The following is a 27,001-nucleotide window of genomic DNA, read 5'->3' as shown; positions in this document are numbered from 1 at the left end:
AGGCACGGGCTCCTGGGAACTGTAGTCCGTCCCACGGCCTCTCTCACCCTTAGCAGCGGCGGCGATTCCAACGAGCAGCTCCTCCCGGTATGGCGAGGCTCCGAGCTACTAATGCCCCCAACAGCGATGCGGGACCCGCGCCAGCGGGTTCCGCGAGCAGTTTTCTGTGTTTGTGGGCGGGAAGGCGGGCCGCGACTCAGGTGCGGGCAGGCAGGCACGGGCTCCTGGGAACTGTAGTCCGTCCCACGGCCTCTCTCACCCTTAGCAGCGGCGGCGATTCCAACGAGCAGCTCCTCCCGGTATGGCGAGGCTCCGAGCTACTAATGCCCCCAACAGCGATGCGGGACCCACAAACCGTGACTGACACAGAAGGGAAAAGGGACGTAAGAAAAAAGGATTTTCAAAATTAGTTTATTTAAATGTAAAGAATCAAGATAATTGTCGATAAGAAAGATATATTGAGCACATGTAGTTGCGAGTTCTATCAAGTTTGGTTGCCTTCAAAAACGACTCGAAAAGCACCTTATTCCTAGACTGTCATGAATTATGATGAAACCACAATGACAACCCAGGGCTTGCCGCATCCTTCCACCAGAGCCTCGAATAAGTCTATGTTCTAGTCCATGAAGTGCTACAAAGTAGCTTTTAGCAGCATGTTTAGGGCAATCTCCGGGCCAGTTTTAACACTGGTGGCATCTGGAGTGATAATCTTTTTTTAGTGCCCCCCTTCCCTTCCCCCATTACCTCATCCTCAGATTACCTCACTTCCACCTGGCAAAAGTGCCCCTGAACGCTCCATGGCCCCTCTCTCACATACATTTCATTTGTTTTAAAGCACCACTAAAGGCTGGCTTTACTAACCCACTTGGCTATCCACATGAAATACAGATCTGGTCTTCGCAGCAGGCATATTAACCCTCTGCGCTATTGTATGGCGAGTCAAAACTGCTCCTAGACAAAACTCTTATCTATCTCTCTCTCTCTCTCTCTCTCTCTAGCAGGGACATTAATCACGAGTTATCCTGAATGATTTATTGCACCATTTTCTCTGCCTACTTTTACCCTACATTGTCTTTAGTGTTCTTTACCCTTTACATTTTTAGTATTATTCTATTTAGTGTCTTGTCCCAATGACACTATCTCAGATAAGGCCTCACACCTCAAGCACGCATTGATGACATAGTTAAACTGGTTACAACTCTGGACTGCTCTGCTTAATTCTTCAAATGTATTTCCTGTTCACGCAACCCAGTGGCACGGCCTAGTGGCGCAGCCTGGTTGTCATGGGCTCGAATGCAAGCGAATAAAAACAATAGCAGCCTTCCTTCCCCCAGGTCAGTTTTAAAAGACAGCCAGTGGCCCTCTCTCCCGGTGTCACTGCACCTACTGCACTAACAATAGCTTTGCCCCTGCTTGCGCTCTCCAAGTTCCTTATTCTCTACTCCCCACTCTCCTCTTCTTCCACTCTTTCACATGACTTTGCCCCATGCCCTTCCCCGGTCTCTCTCTTCCTTGGTCTCTCTCTTCCTCGCTTTTCCTCTTACTTATCCTGGTCTTCTTCATCTCAAACATCCTTATTTATGGTTCCTTTCACTTCCTTTTTCTTGCCACTTTTCATTCTCCTCCTCTCTCATCTTAAATTCATTCTCCCATTTTGTCCTTTTTTTCCCTCTCCTCTTATCCTTTCTTACATGCACTCCTTTTCTTTCACGCCTTTCCACTCTTTGCTCAACTTCTGCCTTATCCTCTACAACAAGGGTCTTCAAACTGGGGGGCGGGCCCTCTTAGTGGGGCCTGAAGTGATCCCAGGGGGGAGAGGAGGTGGTGCCAAACTCTGGCCAAAAGAAGCATCATGCTGATAGTGTTTTGTTTTAAGCAGGAAAAAAATGAGCAGTAGTAAGCCGCACTGTAATGGGCCATCACTAACTTCTTTTGTCATTTATATCCTAGCTGGAAGTGTGTTGAAAATGAAGGGACCCCAAATACTCTTCACACCCCCAATTTCATTTCTAATAATCACACTATGGGTACTTTTACAGGTTAGCAAGGCCTGCCTGACCAGAATAGTATGTTTGGCAATCATGTATTTGGTTCTATTTTTTAAATTATAACCACATTTAACAACAATGTTTAAATATGCCTTAGGTTTAAATAAGTTGAGATGTATTTAAAAATTGGGAATCTAATAGAATGTGAAAAATTCTGAGGGGGGCTCCGATGAATTTCATTTTTTCATTGGGGGGCCAGCATTAAAAAGATTGAAGACCACTGCTCTACACCCTCATACACCTGCCCCCTTTGTAAACACAGAGCCTGGACTTACAACCTCAAAGGTTCCTGCAGCTAGAACAGGACTGGCTGGATCCACTCTCTCCTCTGCCTGACTCTCCTCTGGACCCACTCTCTCCTCTTGCCCCTCTCCTCTGGACCCATTCTCTCCACTGGACCCACTCTCTCTTCTAGTCCCACCCTCTCCTCTTCCGCCCCTCTTCCCTGTTCCCCCATGCTCTGGCCCACTCGCTCAGCTCTGGACCCCCACTCTCCTCTAGCCCACTCTCCTCTGGCCCCCTCTATCCTTTGGCTCACTCTCTTCTCTGCCCCCCCCCCGCTCTCCTCTGAACCCACTCTCTCTTCTGGACTCAGTCTCCTCACTCTCTCGTCTGGAACACTGCTCTCCTCTGGACCCCACTCTCCTCTGGACCCCCGCTCTCTCCTCTGGCCCACTCTCCTCTGGACCCCCGCTCTCCTCTGGACCCCCGCTCTCTTCTCTGGCCCACTCTCTCCTCCACTCTCCTCTGGACCCCTGCTCTCGTCTGGAACCCCGTTCTCTCCTCTGGCTCCCTTTCTCCTCTGAATCCACCTCCCCTCTGGACCCACTCTCTCTCCTGGACTCACTCTCTCGTCTGGACCCCCACTCTCCTCTGGACCACCTCCACTGCCCCACTGACATCCATGCCCCTGGATCCACCTAGATTCAACTCTGATTGAAGCCTTTTGGTACCTCCCCTCCCCCTCCAACCTTAGAGATGAAGGCTGGGAAAGGGCCGTCATGAATGCTGTGTGCCTCATTTAGAGTAACGAAGGAGCCATCATTCGTATCTTTTTTAGCGCCACTTAGAACCGAACTCCCAAAGCGATAGTAAAGTTCTCTTATAGATCAAACTACTTTAGGTAAAGCTAATATATTCCCTCACAGGCTCATCTTTTTAAAGATAAATCATTGTCAATTCTTGGTTCTGATTCACAAAAAGAGTTGTAAAAATGCACTCGTAAAAGTACCATTTGTCACTTCACACTACTGAGTGAATTATGTGTTTTTTTTGTTCCAAATCTCTTTCCCTACTGTAGAATTGTACATCGTTTACAATAACTCACTATGGAAAGGCTGTTTACTTTGTTAATTGCAATCAGAACAATTGATGGACAGAATGCAGAACAATGTCATACATTCATCCCAGTACAGAGATCTGGGCTTAAATCAATAGTTTTTTTCCTCACCATGCCATTCCAGTTTGAACCCAGCCATATGCAAATCAGTCTTGACCCTGCGCCCAATGGGAACAGTGCAACCCGAACTGCCAGGCCAGGTCCTCCCTCGACTGGAAACAAGCATCCTAGGACCCGTTTCGGGCTTTCAGCCCTCATAAGCCAAAATAGCTTGACTCCAGTGGCATGGAGAGCACGGGACCCACGTCTGGGCATACCCGTCCCACTCGGGGTGACAAATGAAAAAAGAACAATTGATTGACAGATTGCAGAACAATGTCATACATTCACCCCAGTACAGAGATCTGGGCCTAAACCCATTGTTTTTTCTCACCATGCCATCTATGCCATTCCACTTTGAACCCAGCCATATGCAAATCAGTCTTGACCCTGCGCCCAATGGGAACAGTCCAGCCTGAACTGCCAGGCCATGTCCTCCCTGGACTGGAAACATGCATCCTAGGACCGGTTTCGGGCTTTCAGCCCTCATCAACCAAGATAGCTTGACTCCAGTGGAATGGAGAGCACGGGACCCACGTCTGGGCATACCCGTCCCACTCGGGGTGACAAATACAAAAAGAACAATTGATGGACAGGATGCAGAACAATCTCATACATTCACCCCAGTACAGAGATGTGGGCCTAAATCCATTGTTTTTTTTGCTCACCATGCCTTTCCAGTTTGAACCCAGCCATATGCAAATCAGTCCTGACCCTGCGCCCAATGGGAACAGTCCAGCCCAAACTGCCAGGCCGGGTCCTCCCTGGACTGGAAGCAAGCATCCTAGGACAGGTTTCGGGCTTTCAGCCTGTGTTAATGCACCATTATTTCTTCCTCAGCACCCACACAAAATGTGGGGGTGTTCCAGGACTTACTCCAGTCCTCTGGTGGAGTAAATCTCCAACCGTGTCCAGGGTGTGAATGAGACGGAGAGGAGTTGTGAATGGCATCAAAGCCCCCAGGTTTGTGGGCATTCACAGATTCAAAGGCGAACCACGCCTTGAGCCTTCCCCCTCCACTCCTTGTGTTGGATTTACTTCTGTCACATTGGAATGTGTGGCATACAGTCATGCAGTAGTAAAACCATGCATGCCTGACTAGCATCCGCTTAGCAGTGAGGCTACATGCAGCTATTCCATGCCAAGAGGTAGGTTTGCAGCATAAGTGATTTTGTGAACAGGGCCCTTGGCCTCTCTGTGCTTGTTAAGCCCTGCAGCCTTCTAATGAGATGAGGTATGCTTTCTATGCACTTTCTCTAGCTGGAACCTATATGTGAAGGAAGCAGAGCCGCACAACCTACATCTGGTTTCCAGTGTAGCACGACATGGGCAAATGGTTCTGATTTTGTGACCTTGAAGTGTGAAAACAAGGAACAGACCTCTGTTTGAGGAGCTGAAACACCTGCTTCCCATATTAAAACTCAATAGGGCAGCTGTACTGGACCCCACATAGCTTGCCAGGGCGAAGAGTGTAAATGGCTGGCTGTATTAAAGTGAGACAAGTCTGGAGAAAGCAGGTGCTTTATTGGCAAACACCACATTCCATCATGGGGCTTGTGATTTTTCTATTAACGTTGCAGGTGTGAGCTCTAGAATCAATCCCAGAATGTAAAATGCTGTTGCCTAAAAACACCTAGCCATATACTTGGTGGCTGTGTGTAGGTGGCTTGTTGTCTTGTAGCATAAAACTACACTCTCTTTTACGGTTAAGGCACAATTACATTTTTGAATGAACCCAAGTATTTGTAATGTATGGAGAAATATTTTGTGTTATTTAAGTTTCAATGCCTGGCCACTTTTCTAAAGCTCTCCCTACACCAAAGGACCCCTTTGTTCTTTGAGTAAATTGTGAAAATGCTTACACTGAGTAAAAAGAGGACATTGCTTATGCACTCTGAACCGAATCGGTTCAATGATTAAATAAAAATAGTTTGGCTAGTAAATATTTTCAGAGAGAGAACAACACGTCGCCTCCAAGCTTCTAGTCCCTGTCTCTTGTCTCTTTAAAATGACCTGTGTATTAGTTGAGCTATGGAGAGGGAACTGGACTGCGAAGGACTACCAAAGACCAAGAAAGAGGACTTGGCGTGTCACCAACGGGCTGTTGTCCAGTTGTTGTCGACAGCATACGCACAGGCTTTCTGCTCCATTCTTTTCATTGCCTTCCACCATGCACACCCCATGCAGACTATACTAGATTGCCATATTTCTTTAGCCATTTCCTGTTCCCCAGGAAGAAGTGGTCACATTTGGTGAGAATCCGGTCACCCTCATGGTCCTAGTGCCGCTCTCCTACCTGATGCCCAGAGGATTGTGCATGCCTCAAAGCACCAGGAACAATGCAAGGAGCTCCTTCGTCGGCCTCAGTGGTGCTGATTGGACTCTGCTCTTGACAAAGGAGTGGCATCAGCGTCGCTGTTTAATTGTGATTTTATCAGATTGCAATTTATCTAATTAAAAACACAGCCACGCGTTAGAATGAATACAGCTTGTGAGCACACCGTCACTTCGTTCTTCATATCAACTCAGTGGAAACGTCTGACTTATCAATGAATGAATGAATGACTATTGCATTTGTAGAGCGCAGCTGTCCTCATCATCAAAACTTTATTTCGGCCTGTGTGGCTGTGAGAAGTTGGCAGGTACTCAAGGTACATATAAAGTCAAGCTTAGTATCAAAAAGTTCTACTGAACTTAGAGTTGTTTGTGAAGCGATAGCACACCCTTGCTACAGCTCAAGCTAGGATCACTAGGCCACAAACTAGTGACCAGCATATGCCAGGCCAACTTCTCACAGTGGCTCAACTGTCGCTTCATATGGAGCATCCTGGTGCTAAGCGGAAAAAAACAGAGTTCATAATAGCAGGAGTGGAAGAGAAACATAAGATCACCGACTAAGTGCGCGACACAACGAATAAGAGGCCGTGAAAATCCAAGTTTTCAGATTTTTCCTGAAGAGTATGTATGTAGATTTATTTATTTATTTATTTATGGGTTTTGTATAGCGCCCGAATCACCCCATACGGGGTATCTCTGCGCTTTAGACTGCTGATTGGCCACTGAGGGAAACTGATTAGAAAAGATGCGTTTTCAGTAATTTCCGGAAGACCCCCAAATTGGCACATTGGCGAAGATGTAATGGGAGGAGATTCCAGTAACGGGGTGCCAGATATGAGAACGCTTTACCACCCATCCGGGCTAGTTTTATGCGAGGGATTTGCAGATATGCAAGTTGGCTGGATCTCAGTAATCTAGTCGGAGTGTACCTGACCAGTTTCCGAGCAAAGTAGCCAGGACCCAAGTTGTGCAAGGATTTAAAAACCATGCAGCAGATTTTGAATCTGACCCTCTTTTTTATGGGGAGCCAATGGAGGTCGTGGAGTAAAGGAGCAGAGGGGGTCCTGGGAAGTGCGTTATTTACTAATCGGGCAGCGGTGTTCTGGACCACTTGCAGTTTGCATAGAGATTTTTCTTTTGCTGCAATTAACAGGGCATTGCAGTAGTCCAATCTACTGATAATCAATGACTGAACCAAAGATTTACGGGTAGATAAAGGAAGGAAGGGACAGACCTTACGCAACATGCGGAGGGTATGAAAGCAGGTGTTGGCGGTACTGTTAACATGTTCTTCTAAAGTAAGATCACTGTCCAGGCGTACACCCAGATCTTTTACAACATCTTTGGGGGACGGGGCAGAGCCCAATTCCTCAGGCCACCAACTAGGGGACCATCTCAGTTTTGCCTCTCCAAACAGCATGATTTCTGATTTGTCAGAGTTTAACTGTAAATAATTTTCCCTCATCCACTGCGCAACTCCTTTCATGCCCTCGGAAAACAAGTCTCGGGTAAGCGGACTAGTTTTGTCGAAAGACATCAAAAGTTGCGTGTCATCGGCATAGGATATGGGGTCAAACCCAAGCCGTCTGAGGTAACCTGCCAAGGGGGCTACATAGACATTGAACAATGTAGGGCTCAAACAAGAGCCCTGAGGAACCCCCTTGCTGATCCTGGTGGTGGACGAGCTAAAAGGACCTAGATTGACAGTTTGCGTCCTGTTGGTCAGAAAATCAGTCAGCCAACCAAGCGCTTTACCTCTTACACCCATCTCCTCAAGTCTGGTGATGAGGACCTGATGAGATATGGTGTCGAAGGCAGCAGATAGGTCAAGCAGGACCAATAGCACTGCCTGACCCTTATCTGCTGCCATTCTGATGTTGTCTATGACCTCCACTAATGTGGTCTCCGTACTGTGTTTTGGACGGAAACCGGATTGTGATTCGTCTAAGCATTTGGAAGATTCAATAAACGCGGAAAGATGTTTGTTGATGTGTTTTTCCAGGAGTTTACTGTGAAGGGGGAGCAGTGAAATGGGTCTGTAATTGGTATAGTCCTCCGGTGACAGTTTCGCATTTTTCTTAATGGGAATGACCTGGGCTGCCTTCCACTCTGCCGCAAGAACGCCATCCTTTAGTGACTTATTGAGGATGGCACAAATAGGACTGGCGAGCGAATCTGACAAAGTGGCTGTGATTTTGGCAGGCATAGGGTCTAGTGGTGAGCCGGATTTGGTACTTTTTAGAAGAGCAGCAACTTCCAGTACCGTGCATGCAGGGAAGGTGTCAAGGGTGTGCAATATCTCTTTGACGGGGATGGAATTTGAGGGCTGACTGGGGCAGGGCCTACTAGTCGAAGTAATTTTTTGATATATATTTTCAATTTTCTGAGACAAATAATTTGCAATATTGTCACAGAGGTATTGTGAAGGTGCAGCATCTGTGTTACAAGCCTTGGGATTAGTAAACGTATTTAATATTTGGTAGAGTGTACGAGAAGAATTTTCCGCATTGTCAATCTCAACCGCAATATGCATTTTACGGGCAAGCCGCAAATTTTTGTGATAGGCTGTTAGAGCATTTTTGAATACGACTTTATCATTTTGATTGTGTGAGAGGCGCCAGGTTCGCTCCAGCTTTCTGCAACGGGATTTCTCTGTTTTCAGAGTAGGTGTATACCATGGAGCTTGCACGCGTTTAAGAGGGTTCAGTTGAGATTTAGATGGAGCTAATTGGTTAATAGCTGCTTCGAGGTTGGCATTCAGAGCTGATACATGGTCATTAATATCATCCAACTCATTGAAGCATGGCGGGTTAAAAAGGTCCTGAAAAGATTGAGGAGTAACTCTGCGCCACTGTCTATAGACTCTGGGGAGTCTGTTTTCATGTCCTCCTAACTCCTGTTTGCTTAAGATTGAGAAGTCCACCAAATAATGGTCAGACCACTCAAGAGGAGTCGTCGCATTGTAGCGGATGTCCGAGGAATTGGTTAAAATAAGGTCGAGCATATGCCCGGCCTGGTGAGTGATATTTGTATTTATAATGCTCAAACTAAGAGTAGATAGGTCTGCTAATAAGGAGAGAGTTTCCTTATTGTTCGTGTTTTCTCCCTGGACATTAAAGTCCCCAAGTAATAGAAAATTCTTCGTAGAAATTGCATGCGGAGAGATTATTTCCAATAATCGACAAGAGAAATTAGTTAAAGGTCCAGGTGGTCGATAGACCAAGGCGCCTTTCCAGCAGAATTGTGAGTGTAAGTCAATTCTGAAGATCATAATCTCCATCAGATTAGTGCAATGCTGTTCTATAATAGTTATTTTAATAGGGTCCTGAAATATAAGAGCTAGGCCTCCGCCTGCTCTGATGGGCCTGTCTTGCCTTAGAATGCTATAGCCCTCAGGGAGAGCGATAGCAATATCAGGATTGGAATGAGGCTTCATCCACGTCTCAGTTAGAAATCCCACGTGGGGGTGATTAGAGGCCAACAAATCCCAAATATTAATGGCGTGTTTGGGTAGTGAACGTACATTGGCCAGGAAGCAATTCCAGGTTAGAATTGATTTAGGTATCGCATTAGGAGGCTTTGGTTGGGAGGATGGATATTTCTAAAGCCAGCACTTAGCTGCAGGACAATGAAGTGCTGTACATGTAACAGAGAAAAACTAAGTAACAGAAAGAAAGGAAGAAAAGATCAGATCATGGTCATGTGATAGCTGAATTTCCAGGGGTGTCCATTGGTCACACTGTGTTGTGAGCTCTGCTGTGGGCAATGCAGGGCTGCATGAAAGACAGTGTATATTATTAAAGTCTATTATTTCAGACTTACCTGGCCCTTTTTTATTGGCTGTTTAATGTGTGATCACTTGAGACACCTTGCACCTTTTTTGTCATCTTACCTAACTAATGTGCAGATTAAACTTTTGATCTATGGGTTGGCTACTGTGCGCTATTAGTAGGGACGTGATGCACACTATGTAAGCTACATTAATTGCGTTGAGCCAAATCTGCTTTGGTCAACAGTTTCACATACGTGTAAACTGAATGAGACCTTAGTGAACCATCGTTGCACATGCTTATGCAGTCTAACCATTAAGTAGAGCTCACCAAGGCCCTTGTCAGACTCGCCTTTATCACTTCATGGGAGTTCATCGCCAGTCCAAAAATCTAATTGACAGGATTGTACCCATTACAAAATCAGCAAACAACACTGTTAATTACAAATGAAAATACTAATATAGCCTTAGTGCCTGCCGTAGTGGGCTCTACAGGCCATTAAAGGCCCGCTCCAGCGTTAAAGGCCCGAGCCCAAGGTGAGGGCCTTTAACAAGGGAGCGAGCCTTTAATGGCTGGTAGAGCCTGCTACAAAAGGCTCCAAGGCTAATAGAACATCCCGCTCCTAGACAGTAGAATCTTCTTACAACACTGGCCTCACGGAGCCCGAGGGGATTGAAATCCCCCTCGTGCTCCGTGAGGCCTTAGTTAAACATTGGAATGTTTATGCCCTGGGCTTCTACCGGCCATTAGAAGCCCAGATCACTCCATGGTTTTCATTGGAGCGCTCAACATTCCAATGTTCTAATACATATAAAATGATTTAAACTGTTGGAATGGTCAGAGCTCCTATACAAACAGTGAAGTGGCTAAGGGCCAATAATGGCTGGGACAAACCTTCTACTCCAACATTCTAATGTTTAACTTTTTGTTTCCCCCTCTTTATTTTAGAGCATATAATCCTCATTAGCTGGAATGTTCTATTATGGTTCTAGTAGCGTCTGTCCAAACATAGCAGAAAAGAAAATGTCGTTCAGTGCTCCACCTATTTACTCTACCGCAATATGTTGACATGTTGTCAATGGGGAGGCTGCCTGATGCACACTGACGTATAACCGGAGAATAGATTCCTGTCTTTTGAGGGGGCGTTGGAACACTTCAAGACAGGAAAGGGGCGATTTTTGCAATATCCCTGAATAGCTTGTCAAAGCTTTATTAATTAATGCATCCTTTAAGCTAATACAGTACAACCATGTTTATGTGGTATACCTGACTCCGATCAAACGGAGTAAAATCCAACCTGGACACACCTCAGAGTCTCCTACATCCCAAGCTGAAGAGTCTAATTTCACATCTATAACATAGGTATGCTACACAATGCAAAGATTCTGAATTAAGGCACATGATTGGACCAATCATTATGCGGCAGGGACGCTGCAACCTACAATGAAACTATGCCTCTCAGTATGAATCCCGAAGAAGAACATTTACAATACTGGGCACTTTGCTTGCCTTGGCAATAGCCACTCACTGGCTTAGCCCTAGACCACCGTCTTTGACAGTTGGATTAAGGACAGGGTGAAATGGGCCACAGCAGAGAAAAAAAACACTAAGGGAAAGCATGAGAAAGGACTGTAAACTCTGTCCATCCAGTCCCTCACTGACCCACGGGGCACTAGACGTCGTGAGTGTGTGCAAGTGTTTGGAGATATTATGGTATATATTGGAAGCAACATTTGTCAAGATGTCGGAAATACTATTATGACTGTGCCACCCCAAGTTTATACAGTGGGGCGACCCCACTGGGCTCGCAAAGCCTCATCTGCCCCTAAAAGAGAATTCAATCCGCAGTGGGAGCAAGCATCATTTTTTGTTTCTGGCGGGGCCCTGAACCTACAAGCAGAACTTCAGATATTTGATTTATTGAGGGTGGACATGCGGGACTGCCAACAGCATAGTGGAATTATTGTAGTATATGGGGCATAGTTTACAGGGGAAGTGGGAGGGCTGCACTGCTTGTCAACCAGCTGGGATTGAGTTGTTGTTTTTGTAGTAACCTGTCTTCAGAGTATTACTGAATATTACAATATTTGAGGTCTATATTGTTATTGTCATTACACTTCCCATACTGCAATTGCATAATCTACCAATAAAAAACAATACAGATAAATACAAAAAAATATTAAGATGTTGTAGCAGGGCGCAATTGTGTGGGTGAGGGATGCTTGAAGCATAGAACATCTAAAACAGCCTATGAGGTCAACAGTATTTTTTGAAATCCTACCTATCTGGTGTTCATTACATATGATCTTTGAACATATCCTTACCGTTTGACTGTTTTCCGACATCTTGTTGCACACAGTACATTTTTGTGTAGTACATGTTACAAACATGGTACATACATCCTTCAAGCACATTATGAGTTCTCACACTATGAAGTGTCCACTTTAGGTAAAGTTGACCATCTGCCTGTATCATGGGTACACATCACTGAATTCTCCAAGCACAGTCCCCGATCCCAACATTTCTCCCTAAAATTAAATTCTGACTCTGTCAAAGGTATGCAGTGTGGACCTAAATGATCTCTTGTGCTAGCTTGACATGCAGTAGTCTGCATCACCCGCTACACGTGTTCATACACTGATGACAAGACCCGCCCTCAACCGCGGGGCAGCCAACCACCACAGTACTTAACCTACTGAAGAATGGAAGGCTATTCCCCAGTGAGTTGTGGCTGTATTGCTGCTTTAAACATCAAAAAATAATAAATGGGAAAAAAATAAGCAATTTATATCAACGGGGGGGGGGGGGGGGAGGGGGGCCTTCCTCTTTTTCACAAGGTGTATTGCAAATGAGAGATTTCAGTTAACCTAATCTCATTTCCGTACCCCCTTAACATTTACTTGAGACCATTTGCTACAATCTGCATTTTCCTGTATTTTAAATGGTACAGCAGTGGTAGTACTTTGAAGCAGGGATATTTCAGAAATAATTGGAGTGTATCTCTGCTCCAAAAAACACTTCTGGTTTGCTGCGTAAATAATTTTTTCCTTCCGTTAATCTCTGGCTGTAAATGCACTTTTATCGAATGATGATTCATTTTGCCATGCTGCATCTGAGTCAAAACAAGAGAGACTTATTACGCAGCTATCTGTGTTGTGAGAATTATAAAAATCCCTATCAACCAAGTATTTCCTCAAATTGCCAAACAACTTTTATCAAGAGCCACAAATGAATCCCAGCCCAAGGTTTCTTCTAAGCAGCTGTTTCTATCTCTTTGTCAATATCATATTAAAAAACAAACATCATAAAAAGTATAGCTTTAAAAATAAATGTTATTGTATTTTCATTTAAAAAGTCATAATTAAAATTGTTAATGTCCTCAAACATTTTCGCATTCGAATAGGAGCAAAATCAAAGATTTAAAACATCTGTATCATATTGCGAACCATAGGCCAGATCTACTAACACAGTGATCATTATGTTATAAGGATTTGTACAGCGCGACTAATCACCCTCGAACGGTATCTAGGCGCTAGAGCCTGTGTGAAGGTCGTCTCCAAGGTCTTACTTGAAGAGCCAGCTCTTCAGCTTCCTATGGTATTCCGAAAGCGAGGAGGAGGCCCTAGGTGTAGCGGGAGCTTGTTCCATGTTTGGGTGCAGGGTATGAGAAGGCTAGCCCTCCTGTTATGCTTCTGCGGATGCTGGGTGTGTATGCGAGTGAGATAGACAGAGTGTAGTTGTTTTGCTGGTGGAAGTGGAGACAGGAGTTGAGGTCCAATGTTTTGCAGAGCCTTGTATGTATGCGTGAGAAGGTTGAATTGACAGCCTTAGTGTATCGACAGCCAGTGGAGATTTCTTAGTTGAATCATGATGTGGGTAAACCGGGGAGGTCCAGGACAAGTCTGGTTGCAGCATTCTGGATGGTCTGAAGATGGTGGAGGAGGTGGTTGGGGATTCTTGCATAGAGTGCATTACCGTAGTTAAGTCTCCTGGTGATTAGGGCTTGATTGACGCGCATTTGGTGGTCTTGTTAGTTCGCCAACTTTTTGCAAGCAGTATTTTATTTGCAGTCAGTTTATGGGTCAGTTGGTAAAAGGAAATGTAGAGGGTCACTGAACAACCTCCCTAAATAATTTTAATTGGCCAGGTTGGTTGCAATTTGTGAACTCCTATTATAATTATTATTAACAACTTGTAATGCGCACAGCTACCCCGAGGCAATAGCCACGTTTTCAACATCTTACGGAAGGTGAAAAATGATTGACGGGTCTTAAGTCAACCGGTAATGAGTTCCAAAGCTTAGGACCCAGGTAAGGAAAGGAGTGGCCCTTCATACGGGTCCATCGAAACCTGGAGATACCGAACAAGGCCTGCATCGAGGATCTTCGTGACTAAGTTGGCTGGTAGGGGGCTACAAGTTCCTGAATGTACCGTGGTCCTAGGCCAAGTTTGGCCTTCAACATCTAGCACAGTGCTTTGAAATCAATGTGCTTGGCCACCTTAAGCCAAGGAAGTTCTTTTAATAAATAGGACACGGAAGGGGATCTAGGTAAGTGATAAAGCTGTCTAGCAGCAGCATGTTGAACAGTTTGCGGGTGCTGTAGGGATGGCTTGTCTGTGCCCAAGTACAGCACATTGTCATAGTCCTGTTGAGAAATAACCAGCGCCTGGATAAAGGTCTTCAGTGGCGCTAGAGGAATAAATCACAGATTCTTTTTCAGCCCCTTAAAGTCCACAAAATAGGTGGCCCATCAGCTTAGCTATCTGCGGTTTCATGGAGAGCTTGTCATCCATAAGAAAGCCCAGGTTGTTAACCTTGGATACTGTGAAGGGGGGGAGGGGGGATTATGGGGGTCCCAAGTAATTCTGTCCAATGTTTGGCACCCCAAAGGGAGGGCTTGTTACCTAGAACTAGGACCTCAGTCTTATCGCTATTGAGTTTAAGTGAGTTTTGATTCAACCAAGGTGCAATATAGATGGATCATTTCTCTGAACCAAAGTCAAGGAGAAAATGATCTGGGTATCGTCTGCGTAGGAAAAGAGGTTGAATCTACAACTCTTTATCATGTTAGCCAAAGAGTTTACATAGATATTTAACAGCAAGTGACTTGAAATGGACCACTGTGGAACTCCGAAAGTCAAAGCCAGTGTTTGGGATTTCACGTTAGATGAAAAAACCTGAAACGTGCAGTCCTTTAAGAAGGAGATAAGCCACCCAAGGGCTGAATCTGACAAAACTATTGATTACAGTCTCTGTACCAGCATAGAGTGGGACACCGTGTCAAAGGCTGCAATTTAATCCAGTAGTATGAGTGCGGCAGTGCCCCCTTCATCCAAGTATTGTCTGAGGTGATCTGTCATGCCTAGGAGGGCAGATTCAGTGCCGTGCCCAGCTCTGAAGCCTGACTGAGAAGGGTGAAGAAGATATTGAATTTTGACAAATGATGAGAGTTGGACGTTGACCTGTTTTTCCAGTACTTTGGAGAAAACAGGTAGCAAGGAAATGGGGCGAAATTCTGAGAGACAGTCGGGATACAAATTGCTCTTTTTTTAGGAGGGGGGGGGGGGACTAGAGCACGCTTTCAACTCTGGGGAACGAACCTCACTTTAAGAGAGGTATTTAAAACCTCCAAAATGGTCAATAGGACATGCGGGTCCAACAGGCAGATCTTGTCTGATTAGCTATAATGACAGGAATGGCAACCTGCAAGGGACAGCAGACCATAAACCCTGTCAGAAAGTTTACAAAATGGAAAACCTTTTTTTATAACAGCCTAATTTCCTTAAAGGAAAAAAATGTTTCCTTCATGAAAATGTCTGTGCGAGTTGCCAGTGGTACCCTGGTTCACTGCAGACTACATTTGAAGTTGCCACCAGGGTCACACTGGCCTATAGGGTCTGACCAGTCAGTATTGGGCTGTGTATTGGTTGTGGGCCTATTTTATTGTCTGCTTGGCCGGTTGTTACTGGTGATTTTCCTGATATTGAAAGAAGCATTGCCTGCAGCAAGCTCAAATCCATGCAGTCTTCCATACCTTGCAAAATCCTCATACCCGTTTTTACAATTTCAAAATTGCCCTAATTTCCAAACATGGGGTACTTTTAGCTTTCTAATTCACCAATGGGTCCCACTTTTATTTGGGAGCCCAGGCGTATTTTCTGTCCATGTCGGATTCTGGATGCCACCTTCACTCCCAAATAACAAATTATCCTAAGGAGACCCCTTCCCCATCATAAATCAGTTACCACCCAAACTTTGGAATCAGTAATTGATCAATGGTTTTCAACAGGAAGTACAGTTGCAAATCATTAACACACGCTACCATTTTGCAGTTGAGAAAGAATGGTTAAAACATGCCTGTTCCAGATTGTGATTTGGTAATCTTTTTCAAAAACGATTTTGCAATTCAAAAAACTTTTCTGAATCACTAAACCAGTTTTGTACATATGTAAAGTTTTGTATATATGTAAAAAAATTGTGTTGCAAACACTGTTTTCATCAAACTGAAAGGTTCACAATCGCAAAAACCTTCTGTACATCTGGCCCTATATTCTCATCATATTACACAATGTTTCCAAAAATCACAAAAGAATTATTATGTGGTTGGTGTGTCCAATGTTGAAGGAGTAGCAAGTGTTTGATAGTGTTACTCTATCTGAGTTCCTAACCCAATCCAACCATGCCATCCCAAAAGAGTCCAGACCCAACTATACTTTTGGACTGTGCTATCAGGGGCTTAACACAGGCCCCCGCATCCCCTGCGGTGCGTGGGGGGCCCCGAGCTGCAGGGGGCCCCCTCAGCACAGTACTCAGGCCCAATAGCTCAGATTAAACCCGGAGCGGGGGCCCCTCTGTGTGCGTGGCAGGGGGGCCTCCTCAACTTTCGTTACGCCACTGTGTGCTATAGTGCGCAAAGCACTGTCACGCCAGTAGTAAATGACAGTTACTCACTCAAGAAATGCCCATTAACCACTGGCTATGAAAGACTGGAATTCTCACTGTAAATGTTTTGTTTTATCTATCTACTGCAATTTTACGAACTTAGTAATACTGTTCGGTAATTTCATTTCTTTATATTGAATTATTATTGCTATTTAAGTAGTTGATGTGTCCTACCACCACATCTCAGTCAGAGTAAGTCTTCATTTCAGCCTGCACTTCCGAAGGGTTGATCTCAGACATACCTGTGGGAGACTTTTTATTTGCCTTTGTGTGGGAGTCTGTGAACAGGTATATGTGGAAATGTTTCCATTGCCCCTGCTAAAGTCTTGGACCACACTTCTCCTTCCACATGACAAGGGGTTACACTATCTTAACCAGAATACTGACTATTCTGTCCATTTAGCAACAATATATGGCTATTCATATTTCTTTCTCCTGTTCCTGTCAGATGTTACGCATTAGGGTTTCCAAGAGTATTGCTTGGCCTGTTTCTATATTCTTATTCAATGTGCTCTTAGGTCACTTTCTCCTTGTTGTGGCTTTTCACAGCAGATAACTTAGAATATACTTTTTGTAAAATGTCCCCAGAGTCCATACTAATTTCACTGATCCCTAGGGATGGTCTTTATAGTCCCTTGTGTCGTAGTGATCCGTCTCTATCCGTTAGATTCTGACTCGTGTTCATATGCATTTTCTGCTTCTCTATTTGTAGTGTTTTACTGTGTGAAACTATCTTAATCACTAACAGTGCAGGATCTGGGATTCTACTTCACATCTTTACCCTATTGAGCAACAACCATGACTTAATATGGCAATTGTTTCTCTTGCACGCCTAAACGTGTACTGTCTAGGATAGTAGTAGGTCCTTACATAATAGTAACACAAGTTTAATTTCTATCTTTCTTTCAACTCTGTGTTTTTGTGTCTTATAGTTACCAATATTGTCACAGCTACATGGATAAATATATGTATTAAAACAAGGATTACACAGCAAAAAGGTCTAAGCACTATAAGTCCAGCTATATACTTTGACAAAAAAGAGTCCCATCAAGTGACCAGTAGGAAGATACAACTCATCCCATCAGAACCATCTGAGACTAAAATGCTCCTAGAATCAAGAGGCCACTGTTATGGACAACATAACCATCCAATCATGAGAAATGGACTGACAGACAGAAAGCCCACTCTAAGTATATGTTTTGTGTTAGAAAAGATAGGTCTGGCAACAGTCAGCTAAAACTGTCTCTAGTGAAGACCTAAAGAGGGCAATAAGACCTCTTGAAAGCAACAGGTCAGTGCTGTACTGATCGAGTCACTCTGTGTGAGAGTTTAGAAGAAACAACAGTCTTTCAACACTTCGCGTCAGTGCATCCTGGGAGAGGTTGGTCAGAGGAGACGCAGTGTTTCAGACTATGAGCCTTGGATCCCTGGCAGATGACGGATCAGCAGGATGAAATGTTGTCCTCTGTTCGGAATTTCTCTGTGGATGTATTAAATCCTTCCAACTAACAGCCAATTAAATATCGGCATCAATAGCTCGGTTTTCAGGTATTTCCTGATGAGCAGGTGTTTTGTTGCGTTTGTGATCCAGAGCATGGGTCCCTGATCACTAACTGACCTGGCTCTGGGCTTTTGCTGTAACTACTGCTGTAAGAAGGCTTACGTGTTGATTTACTGGAAAGCCCTGGCCTTTCTGAAATGAGCGATCTAAAATGATGGGCATCTTAGATCCTTCTTTCATCACATCTTAAGAACATTGCAGAAATCTTTGAATGCAAGTAAGGGGGAAAATGGAGGCGGTGCGAGGAGCGCTGTCACTCTGCTCCCTTGAGGGTAGCAACATTTGCTAGATTAACATTCATAGTATGTATTGATATGAGTGGGTTGTTTTCATACAGAGATAAAGACTTTTTCAGGGACACATTTTTATGATATGAAACTTGAAAATGATTCGCAGAGATTAATGTTTTGGTGAAGCTCACCAGATCATGCCGCTGTGGAAGATGTTTTGGCCCTAACTGTGATCACTTCTTTGGCACAAGTTGGACCACGTCTGTGTTTCCTGTTGTCATTACAGATGTAGTTGCTGTTCTAATACAGGTTGTGCTTGAACCTGTTGTGGAATCTATTATAGCTGTTGTAGTGGAAACTGTTGTTGCTGCTGTGTTCCCTCTTCTAGTGACAGCTTTTGCTGTTGTAGTTTCTGCTATTTTGGTTGCTGCTTTTTACTGTTGTCCATCTGTAGTAACTACTTTTGTTCTCTGTCTTGCTGCAGCTATTGGTGCTGCTGTGGTCACTGATGTGGTTCCTGCTGTAGCTGAAGTAGTGGTTGTTGCTGTTGTCCCTGCTGTGCCGACAGCTGTTGTTGCTGCTGCTGTGCCTGCTATAGTGACAGCTTGGTATCTGCTATGGATGTTGCTGTTGCAACAGCTGCGGTGGCTGACATACCACGGTGCTGCTTTGGTGTGGTGTGAGATGTGGTTGCTGCTGTACTGACAGTCAAAGGCAGAGTCAGAACAGAATTTGTATCAGAGATGTTCCTCAGTGTGATAGGGAAGGGGGCACTTTTTATAGCCTCCTCTACAATGGAAACTACACAACGTGTATAACTGTTCAGATCAGCCCTAGAGCCCTTTTTAGATGTCATTTGATTTGCGGCAAACAATCAAAGATGTCTCTAGACAGACCTAAAATATGAAACGAAAATGCAAAATGTACTTGAAAATATAACTAGATTATATAACAATTGGAGTATATTTGTTATGAGGATGGGAATAGGAAGTAAATGCCCCCAGAACTGGTGTAGGGGAAGAGTTTCTCTAAGGAGAAAAATATTTCTTGTGAGAAACATTTTCACATGTGTAATCAAACACTGCCATGCACACGGAAATGCATCTGCAAATTATTTAGCATAGATGGCAATTATCTAAAGTTTTCCAGGAGAACTCCTGTCAACCACCACCTGTAGCTGCTTTCCTGGACTACTGGCATCCTCTGAAGATTTCACAAATATGTAAATCTGCATTAAAATGTAGATGAAAACCTAGTGCAGACAGAGATGTTTTAAAAGCATGGGCAAAGTGGGCACTTGCCCAGGGCCCCACCTTCCAAGGGGCCCTCTGGGAGAGAGAACTTCCTCACCTCTGTATATTTCCCCTCTGCCTACATCTGCCTCTGTCTCTCTATTCACAATTGCATCCAGTGAGTTTTCGGAGCCCCTGGCCAGGCATATTTCAATTGTTAGTGATTAGCCGCACATTTCTGAAAGTTTCTTTATCATGTGGGCTTGTACTAGCCAGAAAATTGGTAATGAAAATCAAGTTTTCATTTCACTTCCAGTTCTGAACAATGGCCCCCAAAAGATCTTATTTGTGAATAAACGACGCCTGGTCCAAGTAGATTTTAGGTTGGTTCCTTTAAGATGGATGTTATAATCTAGAGCCCCACCAGGAGCAGCCTTTCTGCTGCTCGGCCCATCCTGGAACTGACTCTCTCATTCGCCAACATTCCACAGCATCCTCACACACCAAAATTCCACAGCATCCTCACACACCAACATTCCACAGCATCCTCACACACCAACATTCCACAGCATCCTCACACACCAACATTCCACAGCATCCTCACACATCAACATTCCACCACCACAGTCACACTGGCTGAGCAGCAGGTATAACACATATCCTTTCTTTACACAAAATAACATTGGAACTCTTGAAAGAATGGCATTGAGTGTAGACTTTCAAGTTCTTTTGTAAAGTATTCCCTACTATTGGCATGCTGAAGGTAGGCTGTATATGTATGCACACATAGGCACGCTTGTGCCAGGCGCAGAGCCGAGAAGCTACAAAAGTGAATGCTGCTAGCACTAGCAGGGTTCTGTTGTAAAAAAACACTACTTATGGCAACATTATTTCTTAAGAAAACTACCCTGCGCATACCAACCCCTTGGGCCTCTGAGGACCCAGCATGCATGATGCTCTGAAGATGTATCTGGTGGCTCTTCCTTGTCTCAAATACTTATTGCCTTATTACAAGAGGCTAATACAGAATTAGGTGCACAAAAACGCCCAGTGGAAATACCATGACTGCATGGTGTGCTGACGTTGTTTGATTCAGATTAAAAGGTGTATCTCATGTAGTGGGTCCTAGATTGAGGTATCTTTCTTTTTGCGGCACGGCTACACTTAGTGCATTATTAGGGTCATGCAAAGTACTCAAGGCCCAACCTAGATAAGGTATTTGCGGGTACCTTTAGGACCAGGCACAATTTGATTTGAAAAGAGGCGCAAACACCATTTGGACCCAATTTCAATGCTCCACTAGGCATCAGAATAAGGCTGTAAATTATTTGTTTATAGCTTTTTTTTTGTTTAACTGTGTTTAACTTGTTTTGCTATTTAAACCCGGACAGGTCTAGTTCGCGCTATATAAAACTCCCTAAACAAATAAAATTCTTTGGAGCCTCTGGATAGGTCTAACTTTATTTAGTGGTTTGTTTGTTTGGACTTCAAAAGTTTAAAGGAAACATTTCTTTTCTCGTGAATGTTTTAGATTCAGGGGGTTGGCTGAAAAAAACTACTTCCTATCGAGAGAATAGTCTAAACACGTCTGTTTTTGCCGCTCTATGAACAGCAAACCGACCTTTCCCGTCCTATCTGGTTTGCCATTAAGGCAGACAGGAAGCACTCCGTGGGCGTGAGGTAAACAGTGCAGCTGGCGGGATTCGACTTCCTAAGAGCATCACCGCCCGGCAGAGGACCGCGCGCTGCACGTCACAGGCGCGCGTGAGCTGAGGAGCAGCGGGGCAAAGTGAGAAATAAATAACCGAGCTGTGAACTAAGTGGACTTCGAATCGGCAGCGTCTGAAAGCGCGGTCACGCTTTTAATAAAACCCGAATTCAACAAATATGGTTTGTCAAGATTTTGTGTACTTTTTCACAAGTGCAAACATAAGCGAAATTCATTTAGCAAAATATATATTTTTTATGCAGTTCTGGATAGAACCAAAAGAGTTTTGTGACAAAATTAATTTGAGCCTTATTTCATCCGGGCAAATTTGGACCACACTTATTTTCTCCACTTTCTAATTGTGCAAGATGGAAGCACGTTTGCGGCAAAAATACTACATTTGAGCTTACAGTCCAATATGAGCAGCAAATGATATTTCTACATTTCAAAATGTCGTACTCTAAGTAAACATAGTGCAAACTGATTTGTTCCCTTAAAAATGTAGATTTTCCTAATATATTATGACGGAAAGTCTTAATTTTATTAAAGACACGGAGGCGAGTATTATGCTTTCTTTTCTTGCTTTTATTCCAACAGCAGCAAGATAAACTAACATACCCAGAAGGCTTGGTGGAAAAACTACCAGCCAATGGTAAACGAAGAAACAAAATATTGTCCAATCATAGCTCAGCTCGTAATATAAGGTCTATCCTGACTGCGAACAGCCCTCTTTCTTGTGCGAGCAATTACAGAGAATACAAAAATAAAGGAGTAACGGATAACAAAATGCATAAAGATAGAGTCCACGTGAAGACTTCCTTTCCAAAGAGCAGTAGAGGAGACTCGGAGAGGAGTTCGGATCCAAGCATGGTAGGCGATGGAACCAAAGAAGCGATCTTGGTAGGATCCGGGGAAACCTCAGGATGACGCTGGTGGAAGCGCTGGAGTGCCTGTGGGGAGGGAGAACAATTGTTAAAAGTGTTGCGGCGGGATAATACTCGCCTCCGTGTCTTTAATAAAATTAAGACTTTCCGTCATAATATATTAGGAAAATCTACATTTTATGGCAAGACCGGAGGCTCCTATTATGCTTGTTTAAAGCATATTTACCACTAAAGAAGATGCAGTAACAACAGGTTTACAATAAAATGTACGAAACACTGTATCATTAGACCAATCTGCTGATTTTAGGATGTCCTCCAGACGGGAGCCAGCCCAAAAGGCTTTAGAAGCCATGGCTCCCCTAGTGGAATGAGCTCCAAAAACAGAGACGTCAATACCGGCCAGGGACATGACCCAACGAACCCAGCGGGCCAGAGTGGCAGAAGAAACAGGGTGAAAGGGTTTACGGAAGGAAATAAGAAGTTGGGAGCTGGAGGAAGTCCTGAGATCAGAGGTTTTACTCTCATAAACTTTTAGGCATTGACCTACACACAACTTGGGATTGGAGGGAAAATAAGGATAGAACACAGTATTTAAATTAGTCTTTGTGCGTTTGTGAATATGGAACAGCACACCAGTAGGAGTGAATTGGCGAGAAGAGACATCCATGGCCCTCACATCAGATACTCTTTTAATGGAAAGTAAACATAACAACATAGTGAGTTTGGCAGAAATCATTTTCAGAGAAAGAGCAGAGTTATCAGGCCAATTAGAAAACAACTGTAAAACCAGATTAACATCCCATAAAGTAGAATACTTAGCCAACGGAGGTTTTGAAAAACGAACTCCTCTCAGCAATCTGCAGATTAAGGGATGAGCTCCCGCAGGTTTTCCATCGATATGGGCATTATTGAGAGAAATGGCGGATCTGTACAGATTAATAGTACGGTAAGATTTGCCAGAACTGGCCTCAGAAGCCAGGAAGTTAACAATAAAATTTAAAGAGGCTGAAAAGGGATCGACTGATTTTTGAAGACACCAGCTTGACCAAAGAGACCAGGCGGATTTGTAAGCCTTGGAGGTGCCTGGGGCCCATGCACGACTAATGAAGACTGAAGCTTCCTGCGAAATGACGAGATCAGAAGAGGAAGGCTGGAAATTTTGCATGCGGACAGCACCAGTGATTGGTCGACAATTAGAGGGTGAGGATTGCCCAGGGGGTCCGAGAGAAGATCGGAAAGTGGGGGAAGAAGGACGGGAAAGTCCACCGCCAACTCTAGGAGAGACGGAAACCAAACCTGGGACTGCCAGAAGGGAGTTACCACTACCAGAGACGTCATCTGGCGACGTATCTGCGAGAGGACTCTGTTGATTAACAGGAAAGGAGGAAACGCATAGTTGAGGTGGAGGGACCAATCTTGAAGGAAGGCATCGGTCGCCAGAGCCAGAGGGTCCGGACGCCAGCTGTAAAAGCGGGGCAACTGAGAATTCAGTCGAGAAGCAAAGAGATCTATTGAGAAAGGACCCCACAACCGAGAGAGGGAGAGAAACACGGAGGGAAGAAGCTTCCAATCGCTGGAATCCCGGAGATAGCGAGAATGCCAATCGGCGACGGCGTTGAGATCCCCTGGAAGATACTCCGCAGAGAGCGAGAGATTGTTGGATAGGCAGAATTCCCAAAGGCTCTTTGCTAGGTCTGCCAGGACCTTTGACTTGGTGCCACCGAGATGGTTTATATAGCGAACCGCAGAAACATTGTCCATGCGAAGGAGGATGGTACAACTTACTTTGTCCTTTGCCAGACTCTGAATTGCAAAGGAGCCTGCAAGCATCTCTAAACAGTTGATGTGCAATTTGGACTCCTCTTTTGACCATGTACCTCCAGTCGATATTGGTCCACAACGGGCGCCCCAACCCGACAGGCTTGCATCGGATTCTAATACAAGATCTGGGGCGGAAGCGAAAATGGTTCGACCGTTCCAAGCATCTAAATGGTTCATCCACCAATGAAGTTCTTGACGAGATTCGAGATCTAATTTTACTTGATCGGAATATGCAAGGCCTTGCCGAATATGTCTGATCTTTAGGCGTTGAAGAGCCCGATAATGAAGGGGACCCGGGAAGATTGCCTGAATGGAGGCCGAGAGAAGGCCGACAATCCTTGCTAGGGATCTGAGAGATATTAATGGACGGCGGAGCGCCTGAGAAATTTCCGCATGAATATTGGAGATCTTGGACTGAGGAAGAAGAAGGGAAGCAGATGGGGAGTCTATGCAAAACCCCAGAAACTCCGTACTCTGAGCCGGAATAAGAGAGGACTTCTCCAAATTGAGGAGGAAGCCTAGATCGAGTAACAGAGAACGAGTGATGTTGAGATCGTTCAATAAGGCCTGTTTGTCCAGATTCATGATAAGGATATCGTCGAGATAAATGATGAGCCGGATCCCAAGAGATCTGAGATAAGCCACTACAGGTCGCATCACTTTTGTGAAGCACCAAGGTGCTGAAGAAAGACCGAAAGGCAGGGATCGAAAACGATAGGTGACGTCTTGCCACTGAAACTGGAGGAATTTCGTGTGGGAATCGTGAATGGGAACAGCTAGATAAGCGTCTTGGAGATCGATACGAATCATCCAATCGTGTTGACGCAAAGTGTCTCGTAAATGTAGAATTGTCTCCATTTTGAAGTGGCGATAAACCACGAACTGATTGAAATATTTGAGATTGATCACAGGTCTCATCTTTTTGTTCTTCTTTTGAACGAGAAACAGAGTACTGAGAAACCCTGAGGGATCGAAGGGGGAAGCTAGAATAGCTTTTTTGGAAAGAAGGACTTGTATTTCGGAGGACACCAGAAGGGACATTTCTGTGGAGAACACTAACGGCGGGGGAAGAGTTTCTTGAAAAGGTGGAGCGTAAAACTCTATACGATAACCTTGGACAGTGTTGAGAACCCAAGGATCTGCAGTGAGGGACTGCCATCTGTGAAGGAAAAGAGATAAACGTCCCCCAACGGGGGTTGTTGCACCTACCTTGTTGGGACGAGTTGTGGCGGAAGCCACGTTGGCCCCTGCCTCTGTATCCCCGACCTCTTTGGGGGTAGAACTGGGGCTTGTAGTCCTGTTGATTCGAGTTGAAGGAGCCACGGGAGCCTTGGGAGTGGAAACCACGGCCGGTAGAGCGGCTCCTGCCTCTTCCGGCCCTGCCAAAAACCCGAGATGGGAAGACTTTCTTGATGGATTGCTGTGCTTTATCCAGGGAGGCAAAGGTGGTGACGAACCTGCTCAAGTCTCTCACCAACGAATCTCCGAACAGAAGACCATCGGCCTTGACACCAGGATCAAGAGGGGCAAGATTGGCCAATTTGGGATCCAATTTAATTAAGAGGCCCTTGCGGCGCTCATGAGTCATGGCTGCGTTGGCATTGCCCAGAAGGCAAAAGGCTCGCTGGACCCACAAAGATACTTCTTCCGGATTGAGCTCGGAGCCGTCAAGGCGAGCTGCCTCTGCCATATCAAAAATACGTGCAAGGGGACCCACTAGATCGAGCAATTTGTCTTGGCAGGAAGACCATGCTTTATCCACTCCTTTACGTGGATCTTTGCCAAATTTTGAGAAAAAAGTAATGAGAGGTTGATCTACAGCGGGAGTAGAAGTGATATGGGAAGGGAGAGAAGGCTTCGGGCACTCAGACTTCAGTTTAGCCCTAACCGTCTTGTCTAGTGGAAGACGAAGTCTTGCGGTGATATACTCCCCCACGTGTTCAATGGGAAACCATTCGGTTGAATTAGGGTGTCTAATAGAAGCAGGATCGAAGAGAGGAGTACCTTCGGGGTCAAGCACTGGTTCAGATGCAAAAGCATCTAACTTCAATTTTTTAGGAGGGGAAGACGAAGGGTCCACAATATCAAAAAGATCAGTAAGGTCAGTGGCGTCACCCATATCGTCATCTGTATCATAAATTGTTGAAATGACCAATTTCTGTGGTACCTCTGCATTATTTAGTTTGGCTTTACGTTTGCCACCTGAACTTTTTAACCCCTCCTTGGAAGGAGGCCTGGGAGGAACCACGTCCTCTGTCGTATGTGAGGAAGACTCACCAACCACTTGAGACGCCAAAGGAACGTTAGAGAGTACCATCTTATGTTTTCTGCTATCCCCCGCAGAATGGGCCATTGTTTTGGTCATTAAACTTAAAATAGAATTCTCCATAGATTTGGAAAAACGTTTCATGGAGGTCTCAACAGCATGCTCCACAGAGGTATTAATAAAGGTATTCAAATCCTCTTTAAATGCTTCCCCGTCATTGTCATTATTTTCCTCAGAAACATACATAATGAAATACTAGAGAGAACTGGACACAAAACTGGAAAGGAAAGGGTTAAAACTGAGGGAAATGAAGTGGGCGTGTGACAAGAAGACAAACCCCCTCCCACAAGGGGCGTGTGAATAGTGGGCGTTGAACCGGAAAGTAGCGTGGTGACAACGATTCTGAGAAGCAGTCGGGTCGTGAGGAGAAACGAAGCGCTGCGCCACCGGCTTGAGGAAAAATGAAGGCCGGTAAGTGAGGCGCGCGCGGAGCAGATGAAGCGTCGTTAGAAACGAGGGGGGGCTAAAAGGAATAAATAATGAGCATACGCGCGTGCGAGCGCGAAGGCAAGCAGCAATGAAACGCCGCTGCGCACAAAAGAACATTCAAACAAGGTACACCGTAACCATAGCATGAAACATCACTTTCGTTAAAATGAATTAAAAGGTACTTATCTTGACTGCGAGCAGCAAGAAAAGAGGGCTGTTCGCAGTCAGGATAGACCTTATATTACGAGCTGAGCTATGATTGGACAATATTTTG

At 44.8% G+C, this 27,001-nt stretch overlaps 2 protein-coding genes across 5 annotated transcripts in view; one reads left to right on the top strand and one right to left on the bottom strand.

Annotated features, from left to right (window-relative positions):
- PDZD2 (PDZ domain containing 2) overlaps positions 1–27,001 on the top strand; it is a 1,178,280-nt gene that overhangs the window by 407,092 nt on the left and 744,187 nt on the right. The gene's annotated exons all lie outside the window — the stretch shown is intronic.
- LOC146864024 (uncharacterized) lies at positions 14,057–26,397 on the bottom strand. The gene is made up of 2 exons (XM_085640872.1): positions 25,182–26,397; positions 14,057–14,283 (listed from the first exon to the last, which is right to left on the bottom strand). The coding sequence occupies exons 1-2, from the start codon at positions 26,380–26,382 to the stop codon at positions 14,057–14,059; spliced, it is 1,428 nt and encodes a 475-aa protein (XP_085496998.1). The 5' UTR covers positions 26,383–26,397.

The sequence above is a fragment of the Triturus cristatus genome, chromosome 2_1 (assembly GCF_964204655.1).
Source record: "Triturus cristatus chromosome 2_1, aTriCri1.1, whole genome shotgun sequence".
NCBI lineage: Eukaryota > Metazoa > Chordata > Amphibia > Caudata > Salamandridae > Triturus > Triturus cristatus.
Note: the sequence above shows the minus strand (reverse complement) of the source record. Positions and strands in the feature narration are given on the sequence as shown.

Excerpts from the sequence above, each read along its gene's own strand:
- LOC146864024 (XM_085640872.1), bottom strand. The coding sequence starts at position 26,382 with ATGAAACGTTTTTCCAAATCTATGGAGAATTCTATTTTAAGTTTAATG. Across the intron at positions 14,284-25,181 it reads CCACAACTCGTCCCAACAAG|CGCCACTGAAGACCTTTATC; the intron begins GTAGGTGCAACA and ends TTATTCCTCTAG.